Below are 17,548 nucleotides of genomic sequence, written 5' to 3' on the forward strand. Positions count from 1 at the left end.
CAGACATGACCCCATGGTTTTTATGAGCTATTATGACGCGTAAAAGATGGAATAAGAATACCAAAAAATAATTGCTTGTGTGATTTCTTGATTTAAAAGTAACCTTACTTTTTAGTTGCTCTCATATATTTAGCAAAATGCCACGCCATCCCCTTGAAAAGAAAAGTGTCAGATTAAAAAAAAAATTAGTGAGTAATCATCCTAGCAACTCTCCCTCTCCCCTCCCCATTTATCAACCCTTTGTCCACATTGACAATATACGCAACCTCACAAACACACTCTCACACAATCAACTTTTACCGCCAAAATTGGGACCATGACCTGGAGAAGAACAGGTTCCCTTTTCGGACATACTAACAACAACAACAACAACAATAATAATAATAATGATAATAATAATGATGATGATGATGATGATGATAATAATAATAATAATGCTAATAATCATGATGATGATGATGATGATGATAATAATAATAATAATAATAATGATAATAATGATAATGATAATAATAATAATGATAATATGATAAAAAACATATCCTTTCAGGGATAAACAAGATTTAGATCTACATGTATACAGAAGTTATAAAAGGAAAAGATTGAAAACGTAAAATGCCTTCATATTTAATCCAATGAAGCAAGTTTTTATACCCTAAATATTCGAGTTTAATCGTTTGTATCACAATCATAAAATAGTACTGTTTTAAAAGTTGTCAAATATGTATTCAGAATCTCCTCAGGTGTCTAGAATTCAATGTCACCATGGTCACGACCTTTATGTGAAGGTCCATCCCTCAAGAACCCTTCTGCCATCTCAAAAATCTATATCTCAAAGGTTGAAATGTTGAGTTGAAAATGATGTCTTTTATTGATTTATCCACTTCCTTGCCTGCTTTTAAACACGTCTCCAGGTATCCTCAAGTAGACCAGGCCATGAATTACAATTTTTCTTCATCTCGTGTTTCTGTTTATTGTGTTATTCTATAGTGGCGTATGCCTCTTAGGGACTTTTCACACGTGAATCTTGAATCATCGTAGTCATGATGATTGCAGGCGTTCGTGATTATAATCAGTTTAGTTTCACACGTGCTAGAAATTCGTCATTAGCCTTATTTTTCACTCGAATCATCATTCAAATTACGATTTCTTTTACCGTGTGAAAGGGCGGTAAGATTCCTAATGGCAGTCGATCTTTGGCGTGTGTTCAGAATTTTTACGATGAGTAAAGACAGGTGAAGATCACGTGGTTTATGATTCTTAAAAGGGAAATGAAACCCTTGGAACAAGCGGGCTTGTGTGGAAAGAGACAAATCAAAGAATAAGATCAAAGAAAGTTTGAAAAAATCGGACAAATAATGAGAAAGTTATGAGCATTAAAATATTGCAATCACTATAATGCTATGAAGACCCTCCAATTGGCAATGCGACAGATCTGTGTGATGCATACTATGCAGGGGCGTCGATCCATTTTTCAGATGGGGGGGGGGGAAATCATGAATCAACTTTCCAAAGGCGCTCGATCACACAAAACAAACTCACACACATACACACATATGCCTATATATATATATATATATATATATATATGACTCATGAGATATCTCATCAACAAATTAATGCGAGCGCGAAGCGCGAGCTGAAATTTTTTAGTATACTGACCTGATAACAGGAAAAAGGTGCCTGTTTGGGACTGTTTGTAGTAGTAACTCCTGAGGAGAATACATATCTTAATACACAAATAATGCGAGTGCCGAGAGCGAGCTGAAATTTCTTTATATTCTGACCTGAAAGCTTGATATTCTAAGCATTTTTGGTACCAATGATTAAGATGGGTATCTAAAAAAAAGCAAAAGATGCGAGCGCGAGCTGAATATTTTGATATTTCGATCTGAAAAAAAATTGAGTTTAGTGGACGTTTTTAATACAGAACAAGATATATATTCAACAAAAGATTATTGCATATCGAAGCGTTAGTTCTTTTGAGGTTAGACCTTAAAGCGGGACATTCTATTCACATATTTAATCATTGAAAAGTATGGGTTTTTGCTACAGAAATGATGCGAGCGCGAAGCGCGAGCTGAAAATTTTTGTATTCCACTCTGAAAAGCTGACATTTTGAGCACGATTTTAAATAAAGAACGAGTTGTGTATCTCAATCTCGCTTGCTGATTTCTGTGTAATATTACAATCTTATTTTATTTTTTGCACATGCAGAATTATTGGGGGGGCAAAACGATATGTTTGCCCCCCAATATTTTCATTGGTGGGGCGATCGCCCCCCCTGCCCCCCATGATCGACGCCTCACTATGGTATGATGTCACATGTGAACAACCTTCCCTTTGATGGACTATAAAATACCCTAAAATGTCACTTTTTGCTCTTTCTTATGGTGATACAAACTCTTTATTCATAATATATTCTAAAGAGGCATTTTAAGTGAAATATATACAAAAGCAATGGGAAAGTTGTTCACATGATTGCAGTGGCGTACCTACGATTTTCCAAGGGGGGGGGCAAATTCTTCAGCCAAAAAATTTGACAAGCAAAAAAAAAAAAAAAAGAAGGTCTTCAACCTCAAGTAAAGGACATTTCACACCAGAAAAAAAATGACAAGCAAAAAAAAAAAAAAGAGAGAGAAAAAAAAGGTCTTCAAGTTTCAAGTTTAAAGGAGGGGGGCACTTGTGGCTCGTCAGGGATCAGTTTTGACTCGTCAGGGGGGGGGGGCAGGGATACGTCCCTTGCATGTGTTGCGACTCGTCAGGGGGGGGGGGCAGACTGCCCCCTGCCCCCCTTAGGTACGCTAATGCATGATTGTGATATCACACATCTTTGTCGCATTGCCAAAGGGAGGATCTACATTACAATAATTATCTAAACTTGAAATGCTCATAACTTTCTTATTATTCATTCATTTTTTCCCAAACTTTCGTCGATATTTTTCTTTGATTTTTCTGTTATCAAGCTTTTTTGTTGCAAAGGTTTCATTTTCCTTTAAACTAACTTTATAATAATGAAAATGATCATGAAACGAACTGGGGATCTTTATTGATATTGTATGTACGACTTGAATTTGACACGGGAAGGAAATGTTGATTTATGGGTAAGGATGATAACAGTAGGTAATCATGGTAAAAGAAGGTAAAAGAAGACTTGATGGCATCTCCGAAAGAAAAAGGGGTGGAAGGTGGGGTGGGGGTAGATACTTCATTCATAATATAAGAAAACGGTCAACGAATACAATTGATATCCATGTAAAAAATATGCGAAAATTTGACATAATATTTCCATTAGGATGTACTAATGCCTTGATAAGAATGCCTGTTATAAAATATGATACACTGTAAAAACTGTGGTGTCAAAACTGACACCAGTTGGTGTTAATAGAGGACCACACCCTGAGGTGTAAAAATTACACCCTAGAGATTGAACATCGCACCAAAGAGTGTAAATGTAACAACCAAAGGTGTTGTATAACACATATAGGTGTTAAACTAACACTGCCAATTTAACACCGGTGTAAAAGTACTGATGTGGTCCTCTATGTACACCGGTTAGCACCACGGTTTTTGCTGTGTACGTTCGTTATACACCCCAGGGTTGCGCTACATGAGGGTATAGCTAGGCTGCTGTTATCTTTTAAAGGGGTGCAAAAAGGAAATAGGGGACGAGGTGAAGAAGATATAAGAGTACCATGAGGAGAGATGTCTTTGTCGTCAATGAAAGTGACGTCATGTGTCACCTTGCCCCCCCTCCCCGTTTCAAAATATCCCTGGTCCGCCCCTCGAAACCATTGTTCATAAACTCTCTCTTTAAACATATCATAGTAGACGAAGACACTGTTACTTTGTTATCAAGTCGTATGTGTTATAAATAGTTCAAAGAAGGAGTGTTTACCCCTAAGTTATTGTCGTTGCTGATAACGCAATTGCTTCCAGAGATATATGTACTATTATGCATTTATAAATTTTCTTCTGTTCGAATCACCAGTATGCCCTCTGAAACAAAATACATGTAACGGTTGCCATTAAAGAAATCAATAATCAATAATGAAAAAAAAAATACTCCCAGGTTCGATAAAATTCACCTACAGATGAGATTGATGTCCTTTTTGTAGACACCCCTCCCCCAGCATGCAGTAACCATCAAAGTTGCAAGATGATGTTCATTATATAAACAACTACTTCACGCGTATAAAGAAACTCACTCAAGTCATTTATTGCTTTCGCTTCGCGGCAATATGGATACCATAATCCCACTCTAGGCGAAGTCATGCCGAATTTGGAAGGTATTTTCCATAATTGCTGGCGATATATCATTCCACCTTTTTCTTTTATTATTACAAAACATGTTGATACCGCCAAAGGCGAAACCAATTTTGTGCAATTAAAGTTTTCTTACATTATCGTCGAAAATACGTAATTCGTTTTTCTGCATGCAAACCAGAGTTTTCTCGATTCATAATTTATTTCAATGATGTCATTTTCTCTGTAATTGTCCCTTTTTTTGTCTTATGTCCCTTTTTTAAAATGATATTATCTCTTCCTCATTACACACACACACACACACACACACACACACACACAAAATAAAATCTGTAGATCGGAATAAAGTGAGAGCGAGCTGACGAATACAGTGTTTGCTCTCTGAATGTGCGTTACTAGTGTTAAAATATGAGTTTTGAGATAGCAAATAACTTAGAGTGAATATAGTATAGGATTTTATTTATATCGGGTAACTAATACATTTTGAGGGTGAAAGAACTTGCTTTGATATTTGGTAACATCAGTAATGCGGTATTAATGTAATGGGTAGTGAATTAGTGTGTTATCAAGTATATAGGCCTGTATTATATACACTGCTCAGAATGGTGCATTGTGGGTTGGGAACTTGGCCATCATTTAGTTGAGCACTTGAGGTGGTGCTATGCGAGGTTGCTGGTTCGTATTGGCTTTAAAACATATGATTTTTTTAAACAAGCTAGTGCACACTTAGTTACCAATAATGCGTATGTTCATTTCATGTGGAGCGTTGTGGCCCGGTGGATTAGTCTTCTGACTTTGAAGCAGAGGGTTGTGGGTTCGAATCCAAGCCATGGCGTTATTTCCTTCATCAATAAATTTATCCACACTGTGCTGCACTCAACCAAGGTGAGGTGAATGGGTAGGAAGAAATTCCTTGAATGTCTTGAGAGAAGAAAGAGGGGGGGGGGGTAGAGTGTGTGTGTGTGGGGGGGTATTATTATCATAATAATCAAGCTTCTCCAAATCAAATTTCTTCAAATCTAACGGATCCCTTTAAAGATGAATATCTGATATTGAAATGTAAATGCAAACTTAAAGGACAATACCATCCCAACAAAAAGTTGATTTGAGTAAAAATCCAACAAGTATAACACTGAAAATTTCATCGAAATCGGATGTAGAATAAGAAAGTTGACATTTTAAAATTTCGCTTAATTTCACAAAATAGTTATATGCACAAATAAACATTTTTTCTGAGGTGTACTTGACCTCTAATTACCTCGCCTCGCCAGGAGTTGGACTTTAGACCCGGTATACTGTAGGTGTGATATACCGTAAACAGACATGTACATTATGTGAAGAGTACAAACATGTTGATGTTTCGTATACGAAATGTTATAAAAGTTTGGCTCTCAGAGCGAAGAGGGGAGCGGTAATTGATAAGTCTACCATAGGTTTGTACGAGAACTACAAATATGGCTGAAGCACCAAAATATAGATTGACATACTTTGTCACTAGAGGACGGGCTGAACCTATCAGACTTCTGTTGGTTGATGCTGGGATCGAGTTTGAAGATCGGAGGTTTACAGACGAACAATGGCTCGAGAGGAAAAAATCAGGAGGTAATAATATCTTCAAGATGCGATAGTTTCATTTTCGGTTAGGGGTTATATCGTGACACGCGCACTCACTTTTCGAGCCAAAGTTTCGAGTACATGCACACTCAGTATACACGATCTAATGAATATTCATCGGCGAGCCGTCATGACGCGTTACTGAGAGTGACGTAGAAGCTGCTGCACATTTCTACCTCGCCTCCGCTCGAACTCGCAACATAAGTCTAAGTGCCTCCCTATTGTTTCCTACGTATCATAATGGATGATCAGGTAGCCAACGGGTAGACAATCCTCTTGAAAAAGGAAATTTTCTTCCGGGTCAACTGTTCCGGTTACAAGGTGGACAAATTTGTTGAGGGTTCCGGTTCTCAAGCTTTGCTAATGATTCCTAACAAATTTCTTCGTTGATTTTTTTTTTCTTCCACAGAATTTCCTTTGAACCAATTACCAATCCTAGAGGCTGATGGGAAAACAATGGTGCAAAGTCGGGCAATCATGCGTCATCTGGCTAGAAAATATGGTTAGTTCCATAAATCATCATCGGTGATTAGTTTGAAACATATTGTACATAATTATCTTATCAAACTCTTTAGAACCATGTTAAATATTCTGGTTCTTTTTGCTTCCATCCTATATTGCTATCATGGCTATAGGGAGAAGTTTTCACAGATTTTTTTAAATGAAAATCATTGGCAAAAGCGACTTTGATCATTTCACAGACAATGTCTTTTTAGATGTTGTTTGAAGGTTTGCATGGTGGCATGTACAATCGCTGATGTGGTTTACGGTACACCATGTGGAGTGTTATAGAAACAGTGGATAGAAGAACAGAAGAAATGGATAGGCGAGAAAGTGGAGATTTGAGAGTAGAGTATTCTTTCTTGAAAGTAGTCCTGAAAAGGACTGTAAACCAGGAAAGATTGATGAGTTGAGAACAGCTTGAGTAGTAGAGCTGATGAGGAGATGCTGGCTTGAATATGTCTTTTTAATACTCTCCGGTATATTTGTCGGGGGTGGGGTCGGATTGCAAGACACCTACAATCAATTACAAGTCAATTGCTGTTCCGAAATCAATCAGAAGTCTGGTAATTAGTTCCGAATATGCACTTTTCTTTTTCAGAAAAATAGGGTCCCATGGGGAAAAAGTGATATTCAATATCACTGAAAATGGCTCTTCGATCTCCACTGCAAATATTTTCTAGGTTTTCATGTATTTTATTTATATTTATGATTCTTTTACTTGTTACAAGCAGTAAAAAAAAATCAATTTTGCTCTACGTTTAATTTGCATCTAAAATTTGCAAATGCATCTCAAAATATTTTCTTGTAACCCCCCCTATAAGTGCCCAGAGTTTTTGTGTTTGATGGATACATATATCTTGCATAAGTGAATGTGCATAATACATTGATTTTTAAAAATTTACCCGAATCATTTCTTCTGCCATGCGTAACCATAATAACGCAGCTGAATAATATCGTATATATTTTTTTCTGACGTGTTAACCTTTAATATTTTGTACATGTGAAATATTTTGCTGCAAAATATTCATTTTTTTTGTTTTCAATAACAATTATCGAATTTTACAGAAAATTTACGAAGGATTCAGTAAGGACCAAAAGTATGAACATATTTTAGCAAAATATTATATTATAAGCTTCTTTGTCCAACATTGCCATGCTTTAAGGTTACAATGGAGCGACAGAAGAGGAAACATATCAGATCGATGTTCTCTGTGAGGCTTTGGAGGACTTGGTTGCTAGTGTGTTTAATATCGTATTTAGCGACTTCGACCAAGCTTACAAGGTAATCTTGTCAAGTTTCATTACTTCTCTCCCAAAGATAAAAAAACAATTCTTAAAAATAGAAGAATGGTCCTTATTCTGATGTCCTGTTAATCTAAGGCCATGGTCTAATTCTGTGTAAAATTTTTAATGATTATGGGAAGCCAAAAATTTCCAAATTGCATTTATATTGTATGTGTCACATCTTAACTTGGCTCTTTTGTGGTGTTCTATCGATGAAGAGAACCATTTCAGTCATTATTCAAAGTCAGTTAGGCTTATGTCTTTTATTTTTGTTTTTAAATGAGCCGATAAATTGAATATGTACTGTTAAAGATACCTGTCACAATAGAGTACCGAAGTGTGACATCATCAATTTTCAGTTTTTGCATTGTTAGCATTTTTATACCACATTTTGATAGAGCGTGGTGACCCCCCACAACCCAAATATGGTGGATATTGGTCCGTGGGGCCCCAAGATATGACCTCATGAATACATAATTAGCCCCATTGAAGTTAATATCATAAATGGGGCTAATTATGTATTCATGAGGTCATATATCTCAGGCCCCACGAACCGATTCTCACCAAATTTTGGAATTAGGGGGTTTTCATCATGCTCTACCAGAATATGGTATCAAAAATGCTGAAATGCGAAAAAATTGTTACGTCATCATTTGTTTCTCTATTTGCTACTCATACAACAAATGCATTAAATAACGTGATATTGGAAAAAAATTGAGAAATCTTGTAGGAGACCGACCCATAGCCACCCCCCCCCCCAAAAAAAAAGTTTTCTTCACCATCTGCTTCAGCACGGACTCAAGACATCTTACAAATTTCTCTGTATTTTTTTCCTTGAAAGGACAAACTCAAAGAGAATCTTCCACAGACTATCATTCCTCGCCAGCTGAAGTTCTTAGAGAAGGCTCTTGAAGACAACCCTTCAGGGAGCGGCTACTTCGTTGGTCAAGATGTAAGAATAGGGAATGTTCGCGATCACTATACCCAATGTTTTCTACAACTCAGATAATCTTGTCCAAAGCCCTTCAATAACAAAACAGACTGTCGAAAATCGGTGAATTCAAACAGCAATGTCGTCCTGGAGTCTAGACAAACGACATATTTTGCGTCCGGTCTGTATCTTCGGACGATATCTGCTGTCCGGGTCCACCAACTTTCGACAGAAGCCTCTTACCTATATCTATTGTGATTTGTCATGCATTTTCTGAGAAATTCGGTACGTTGTCATGGTTGTAGAAAGCGTATATAGTGATTGCGAAAAACGCTATGAACACGCTACCACAATGCACACCAAAAACTGTGATGCTGACGGTGTACATATACATAGAGAACCACATCAGACTTTACTCCGGTGCTTAACTTGTGGTGTCAGTTCAACACCCATGAGTGGTATTAGAACACCATTGGTTCTAACTTTTACACTCCTTGGTGTCATATTCAATATATCAGTCTACAGCTAGGGCGTAATTCTAAAGCCACATCGTCAGGCCCCTCTAACAATCTAAGACCCCCTGTTTTTACAGTGTGGTGGTGGGGGGGGGGAGGGGTAGGGGTGAATCCTTTACTCAAAACACAATGTCAAACAGTGTGATCACACTTTGTGAAAAAATTATCCACACTGTTAAAATGCTCACATTCAACAGTGTGAAGTTATTTTCACACTGTGGACACATCGACAGTGTGACTGTTCACAGCGTGTTCACATGGTTGACTATGTGAATATGTGATTTACACTGTTGAAATATGCTCAGATTGAACAGCTATTGTGAAGATATTTCCACACTGTGGACACCTCGACCGTGTGACTGCATTCACAGCGTGTTCACATGGACGACTCTGACTGTGATTCGCGCTGTTGAGATGCTCAAATTTAACAGTGTGAAGATGATGTAACACTGTGCTCCACACTGTGAACACACTGTGACACACTGTGTTATTTCCAGTAGGGATATGCTACAGCCACACCAACGAAACCGACTCCAAACCGACCGATGATATGCCTAAAGAAAAAACGTAATATCCGGTTTGGGTCTTGAGTTGGTTTTGCTTGTGTGGCTGTTCAAGAGGATCCATGACATTTGCTCCGATAAGAAATCTGCACGTTAAGCCAAACATGAAACATAACCTCCAAAACTAAATAAGCCCTAATCCTTATTTTCACATCACTCTAAACCAAAAACTCTATATGACAAACCTAATTCTCATATACCCTATGCACATTTCTCTTTGATTCGTTATAAATAGCTATTTCTGCACTTCTTCGTTTCAGGCTACCTTGGTTGAGTTTACGTACTTCACCTTTATCGAGAATGTGTTGAACATGTTCCCTGATGTTATGGATCCAGCTGAATATCCCAAACTTCATGCGAACCGAGAGCTGGTGAGATCTAGGGAGAAGATTGCCGCTTACCTTCATAAGCAAATACCATCCTACATGTAAACCTCCAGCAGCCACCATCGGGACGTCCAGAGTTTGGTTCTTTAGTAGAAGGTTACTACTTATTCTGCAGCTGAAACACCACCCACCACCCACCCACCTCCACCTCCAACACCATCACCATCACCACCACAACCACCGCCACCAACAACAATTTAATGAACAACAACGACTACGACCACCACCACCACCACCACTACTCCTACAACTTCTACTACTCCTACTACTACTACTACTACTACTACTACTACTACTACTACTACTACTACTACTACTACTACTACTACTACTACTACTACTACGACTACTTCTACTAGTACTACTATTACTACTACTACTACTACTACTACTACTACTAATGCTACTTCTACTTCTACTTCTACTTCTACTTCTACTACTACTACTACTTCTACTACTACTACTGCTGCTGCTGCTGCTGCTACTACTACTACTACTACTACTGCTAGTACTACTAATACTTTTACTTCTTCTTCTTCTACTACTACCACTATTACTACTTCTACTACTACTACTATTACTACTACTACTACTAGTACAGTAGTAGTACTACTACTACCACTACTACTGCTTCTACTACTGCTACTACTACTACTACTACTACTACTACTACTACTCTGAACAACTTCTAATTAGTTTTTCACTGTTTAGAAGATGGACTGGTCAAGCAGTACTATACTTTTTTATATTGTCTTTAATTTCAAATCGCTGTATTCTGTACGTTAGATGAATGATTATGCCACGCATGCTATTATGTTGAGTCTTCTGATATTATATTTTTGTATAATGTTTACTTGTGAATTATGTTAAATAAAGTCAAATGCAAATAATATTTTCAGGCATGTTCGAACAGTAAATATATCAAATCTAGTAGCATGTATTACGAGAAGTTTGTGGCCTGTAATTTTGTTCAATTTCATGTATATAAAAAAATTGTAGTATCCCTCTGAAAATAAATTGAAAACGTTGAATCAGTCTGTATATGTACCAATACTTAATACAGACTGTAACCATAGTAGCTCGCACTTTTCTCATACCATTTGCTATAAGTTGCTATCTCCTTTTAGTGTAAGTTACACGATTGGCTCGAAAAATACGAGAAAGAAACGCGCCAAAAGTACAACCACCTGTGTTATCGTACGTTATGCTACCGAATATATGAAGAATAAAAGTAGGCAGGGGGAATATGAAAAAGGATAAGGTTTGGCCTAGATGCATGCATGCTAAAAGCGTGACAATCCAGAAATTTAGGATTTAGCCCCAGGAAGATAATAAAAAGACGGGTAAAGAGGGGTGAGTGTAGAGCAGTGTTTGGCCTGACAGAGTTTCCCCTGGGCAGTAGGATGTAAGAGTTATGCACGTGGAGGTGGCTTGGTATATTGAATTTTCGTAAACTTTCGTTCTGAACTATATATTTTACTATGAGTGAATGAAGAAATTCCTTGAATACGAATAAGTTGTGTTGGAGGGCACCATTATGGGTGGAGGGGGGGGGGCAGGAGCAGGGGTAGTCACCCTCCAGCAAAATATTAGAGGATAAATATAGATATTTCCCCAAAATAAAAAAAGAATGCCTGAAATTTCAAAGTATGCAATGCAAATAATCATTCTAAAAGCATTGGAAAGCACTATCAATTAGACTTGACACACAACTGGAAAGAACACAGAGTGTGTCATCGTGTGTTCACAGTGTGGAACACAATATGAAATCATCTATCACACTGTTAAATTTGAGCATTTCAACAGTGTGAATCACATATTCGCATAGTCGACCATGTGAACACGCTGTGAACAGTCACACTGTCGAGGTGTCAACACACTGCAAAAACTCCGGTGTTGATTTAACACCAGCCCGGAATCTATATCTGTCCACACCAGAGAAGTATTGAAATAACACCAGTTTGGATTCAAACCGATGCTGTTTTAATACTAATTGGTGTTGTATAAACACATATCTGGTGTTAGACCAAAACCAAACTGGTGTTGTTTAACACTTCTCTGGTGTGGACAGATATAGATTCCGGGCTGGTGTTAAATCAACACCGGAGTTTTTGCAGTGCAGTGTGAAAATGTATTCACACTGCTGAATTTGAGCATTTAAACAGTGTGAATAATACTTTCACATAGTCTACTACTATGTGAACACACTGTGGTCACGCGGTGTGGCACTGTGTTCTTACTAGCAAGGAATAATTGACGGATACCACTTTTCAAAACATAAACATGCATCAGACGACTTGGAAATAAAATTCAGTGTTAGAAGTGTCACATGTTCTGACTGACCCTTAAAGGGATGATCCGGGCTGAAAATATTTATATCTAAATAAATAGAGTAAAATTAACAAAGCAAAATGCTGCAAATTTCATCAAAATCATATAACAAATAAAGTTATTGAATTTTAAAGTTTATCAATATTTTGTGAAAACAGTTATATGCACATCGTCATGAATATTCATTAGGTGGGCTGATGATGTCACATCCCCACTTTCCTTTTTCTTTTGTTATTACGTGAAGTAATAAATGTTTCATTTTTTCATACATGTGTAACTGATGTGCCTCCATTATGATGAAATAAGTTGAGGCAATAAATAACTAATGCACTTAATCAGTTCCAATCCAATTGTTTTAGTTCGTGGTGGAAAAAAATGAATAAACCTAATTTCATATAATAAAATACAAAAGAATAAGTGGGGATATGACATCATCAGCCCACCTAATGAATATTGATAAAGACATGCCTAGAACTGTTTCATCGGAATGATGCAAATCTTTAAAATTCAATAACTTTGTTATTTGTTATCCGATTTTGATCAAATTTTCAGCATTTTGCTTTGTGAATTTTACACTATTTATTGAGATAGAAATATCTCCAGCCTGGACCATCCCTTTAAAAGCCCCCTCCGAAACTGAAAACGCCAGCCAGCGGTATGCCGACAAAAGCGCCATAGCCATCAAGGCAGATCTCGCGACTGATTTGTCATTTGATATTGAATGTGAAGTTGAGAAATATGAGCTTCGTTCTTTAACAGCGTTGTTGTTTGCTATCGGCTGAAGATTACGAATGCACCTGACATTTTTACACCAATCATCATTAATCAACGACACAGATATAGAGCTCTCTCAAGCTCGATAGTCGTTGATCAGTTTGTTTTGCAACGTAGATAGGTTGAATTTTTGTAATGGGCTTGTTTTGTACAGTATGCAGTCCAGTAAATAAAAAAGGAAACAAATCAACAAAATATCGACGATACTGTTTTTATGGCAACACTTAATCGAGGACTTCAAGTAAGCCAAACAAAATGTATTTTATGCAAACATGGTAATCATACTTCTTAGTGTTTTAATAATGATAGCTCTGGTCGACTCGAGTTGGTGTTTTAAGATCAAATATGAAAATAAGTAAAGGTAACAAAATAAATTTTATGCGGACATGGTACTCATTCTTCCTAGTGTTTTGATATTGATAGCTCTGGTCGACTCGAGTTAGTGTTTTGAAATCAAATATAAGAATACTTCGTTCATAGAAAACGATTGATTTGCTAACAAATCGTATCATTTCATCTAAATGTTTACATTGCGTCCCTTCAGATAACAACAAAAAGATGATATGCTTCAAATAATTGCTTATATATATATGTACATCGCTATCATTACTGAAATAAGACAGTGTTGATATGTGTCGTGCGTTCCTCATGTCGTATACTAATAAAATTAGTTTAACGATGACACACGAAAACTAAACTGAAAAAAATGAAGAAAGAAAGAGGAAACTAAACTATGCTTTATAAATGTGAATTATTATTAGTGTTCTATGAATCTATATATAGCGAAATAAACAGTGATTTGAAGCTTTGAGTGAATTGAGAAAATGAGCTTATTAGTCTATTCTTTACCGCCGTGTGGAATGTTCGTTTTAACACACTGTAAAAATATATATTGTGTAAAATTTTTACCAGCACGAGGGTAATTATGTGTCTAATCAATTTTGGACAGTATTTTACCCAATGCGAGAAGCATATTGCCCAGTAAGTTTATGCAATTATTTTAGATTGGGAAAAAATTCCATCACACTGGATAAATAAAAATGTCCAAGAGAAATGCCCAATGCTGGTTTGACACATAATTACCCTCATGGAGCATTTTTACCTAACATATATTAGAGTGCATAAACAAGATATGTCTCGATATTCGCGTATCTTAGCAGCCACTTCGCTGACGCTTTCTGGAACGTTGAAAAACTATTGTAATTGCCGGTCAAATCACAATGAACGGATTAGAGGCCATTGTCGAAAGCTGGTGGACCGGGACAGCACGTCGTCTTAAGATCGGGACCGGACGAAAAATGGCAAAATTGCCATTTGTCAAGAGTGCAGGACGACACTGCTGTTTTGATTCACCGATAGGCTGCTTTTTTAATTATGAAGGGCTTTGCGTTAAAGAAAACGTCTACGAAGTGATTGCTATTAATTGCCTAAACCTCTTTTTGGATAGTGCAGTACTACAAGTTTATCTGTCTTGTTCTCTCTTCATTGGAAAAAAATATAATAGACTAAAAAAAAAAATCTGCGGGGGACAAAAATCAAATTGATGACTGACGCACCTCCTTAAATTCAAAGTTGAGTTAAAAAGGCACGCAGATTGTATGGCTTCGATTAAATTTTGTAATTTTGCGAACGGCTTGAACACATCAATCAAATAACTCGATTTTTAGCTACAATTTTTTACTTGGGTAATACGATTTCCTGCATGTGCTGGGGAACAAATGGACAATTTCATTCAAATCCCCGCCGGCTTCCTATAAGGTGACTGACCAGGGTTTCTTGAGGGATAGGGGGAATTCTCAGATTCTGTTAAGATTAGATACGGTTCCAACATTGGGTAAGGGGTTTTAAATTAAAATACAAAGGAATGGTGAAAATGCAATGCCATAAGAAAGGCTTAAAAAGTTTCTATAAAAATGAATTTGGAAAATGAACAAAATAATCTAAGAAAAGTCGAAGAAAATTTCAATTTAACTAGTTTCGATTTATTCTTCCGAAAGAATATACACTATACATATATTATTTTGTGAGCTGTATAAACATTATATGCACACAAACGAAACTAACTCAGATGTGTTTTCTTTTATGTAAGGAAGCAGACTTTGTATAATTATGATTTTTTTTCTGATTTATTATAAAGACTTCATCAAAACAAACAACAAATACGATAATTATAAAGAACGTTCGGTGTGGAGTCAGTTTCATCTGTATGACTGGAGCTTGATATCACAGTTCCACCAACAAAAGCGAATCTAGATCGATCAAACCTATCACCTTATTTTAAATGAAATACCATATCGGTCGATTCGGAGGCGGTTTCATCGGTGTAACTGCATCAGTAAGAATACAACGTGCATCGTCCCTGTGTTCTGAAGAATTTCTTCACTAGTTTCCCCTTAAATCGCGTTTAGATACTGCATGCTCTCATTATACTAAAAGGAGTTTCTGCAACCGCGACACAGAACGCTTTCGGGAACAAAGATAATGTATTGTCAAGTGCCCTTTATGACATTGAAGTCTTTGTCGAGGGTTTGGTGAATCGAAACAGCAGTTGCGTCCTGGACCCAAGAAAAACGACATTATTTGCATTTTTTTTTCGTCAGCTCCGAAACGCAGGACGAAACTGCTGTTCCGATTCACCAATATTCGACAAAGACCTCCCACCTGTTCATTGTCATTTGAATTAACTTTCCAATGCATTTGCTGTGTTCGGGGGTTCGCTCTGCGTCGCAGGGTAAAAACTCCGCTTATTTGAAACATTGAACCCAAGCGATAGTGAGTGATCGCTGTCACTGATTCAATTTTTTTTTAAATTGCTATCCTCTCATTTTGGTGATTTTGGTGATTTTTTTGCGTTCTGGTTCTCTCCGGTCTGTCTTCTCTCTCTCTCGCTTCTCATTCTCTTTCTCTGGCCTCCCCGCCTCCTCTATTTTCCTGGTTGGGGATGGGCAGTGGCGTAACAGCCGGGGGAGCCCCCCTCCCCCACCTCCTAGAGAAGACACAGTGTATTAAAAAAAAATCAGCGGCAAAATAATAGCAGAGGGATGAAAAAAGAGGGAGGGCGAATGAAAGGGGGGATAGGAAATGCAGAAAAGGATGAAAAAAGAGAGAGGAAAGAGAAGAAAAGCGAAAGGAGGGGGAAAGGATATTGAAAGAAAAGAGGAAAGAAGACATCGAGAAAATTTACATTTATCCTGGATGTAAAAGTACAAGAATTGTACGTGGTATCATTAAAACCCACTTAATTTTTGCAATAATGTAGGATATCCCCAAAAATGTTTTCATTCAAAAATACCACGCTACTCATAAAGGGGAAAAATAATTGACGTGAATAAATAATTTAGTAACGTTTTATTTGATTTTTTATTAGTTTCATTTTGTTCCTTCTCCCACTGTGAATTATCACCGCAAATGGATGAAATGAAATAGCTCGAGACGATTGTATTCTCGTATACTAATAACAAAATATCTCCGTTTATTGTACCGAATATTATCATAAAATAATCTTCTTTTGCTCTCTCTTGATTTCTTATGGACAATGATGGAGAACTTTTGAAACGATATTAATTAAACATCGAAGTATACATGTATAGCGGGGGTGGAGGCTTGGAGGGCTTCAGCCCCCACTTTTTTTTCCATAACCGTGTACAAATAAGAAAAATTGATCGTCTGATTGTGGTTTTTGTTTGCATGGTCACACCCCCACTTTCGGCTCAGCCGCCCTACTTTCAAAACCGTTCCGCGGCCTCTGGTAAAGATTATTGACTCAAAAGGAATGAAAGCTATTTGTAACATACGTATAGGCATATACGATATATCAAACTAAAAAAACAATCTTTTCAAATTTCGCTCATTCGCTTTGCTCATACAACTCGGAATATGAATCAGGAAAAAAGAAAAAACGATTCAATGCGAAGTAAATTTGTTAAAATATGGAGACTTATTATAGACCTAAAGTTTATTTGTTTGTACATGGTTTTCAATAGACTTTATAAACAGCGGTATATGTTATAGTGTTCAGAATACATTTAGAAAAAAAAATCATGCAAAAAAAAAGTTAATTCATACGACTTTCTGGTGAATTGACCAAGAAATCTAACGAAAGCTCGCTGGAGGCGAGGAGCAATATGAAACATGACCGCACACAATAATTGTGACCTATTGTGACGAGAACCACAGAATCTCATTGGACAAAAGTTCGTTGCCACGGGATCGCTTCACGTCATAAGCATTTGTTGACGCATGCGCACGTGTCTGAGATGTATTCATTTTTATTGTTTCGTCACGACCAAGCCTGATTCCGCTCCTTGAAGTACGCATGCGCGTTGGGCATTGGCGCTCTCATTTGACCAAAGTTATTGTTGCGTCACGATAAAGACGCAA

General features: G+C 37.1%; 1 protein-coding gene across 1 annotated transcript; it reads left to right on the forward strand.

Moving 5' to 3' along the window:
- Positions 1-5,558: 5,558 nt before the first annotated feature.
- LOC129260511 (S-crystallin SL11-like) lies at positions 5,559-11,679 on the forward strand. The gene is made up of 6 exons (XM_054898479.2): positions 5,559-5,868; positions 6,290-6,382; positions 7,548-7,666; positions 8,510-8,620; positions 9,938-10,919; positions 10,963-11,679. Exons 1-5 carry the CDS (start codon positions 5,721-5,723, stop codon positions 10,106-10,108), a joined length of 642 nt encoding a protein of 213 aa, XP_054754454.1. The 5' UTR covers positions 5,559-5,720; the 3' UTR covers positions 10,109-10,919; positions 10,963-11,679.
- The last annotated feature ends 5,869 nt before the right edge of the window (positions 11,680-17,548 follow it).

The sequence above is a fragment of the Lytechinus pictus genome, chromosome 5 (genome assembly GCF_037042905.1).
Source record: "Lytechinus pictus isolate F3 Inbred chromosome 5, Lp3.0, whole genome shotgun sequence".
NCBI classification, from domain to species: Eukaryota; Metazoa; Echinodermata; class Echinoidea; order Temnopleuroida; family Toxopneustidae; genus Lytechinus; species Lytechinus pictus.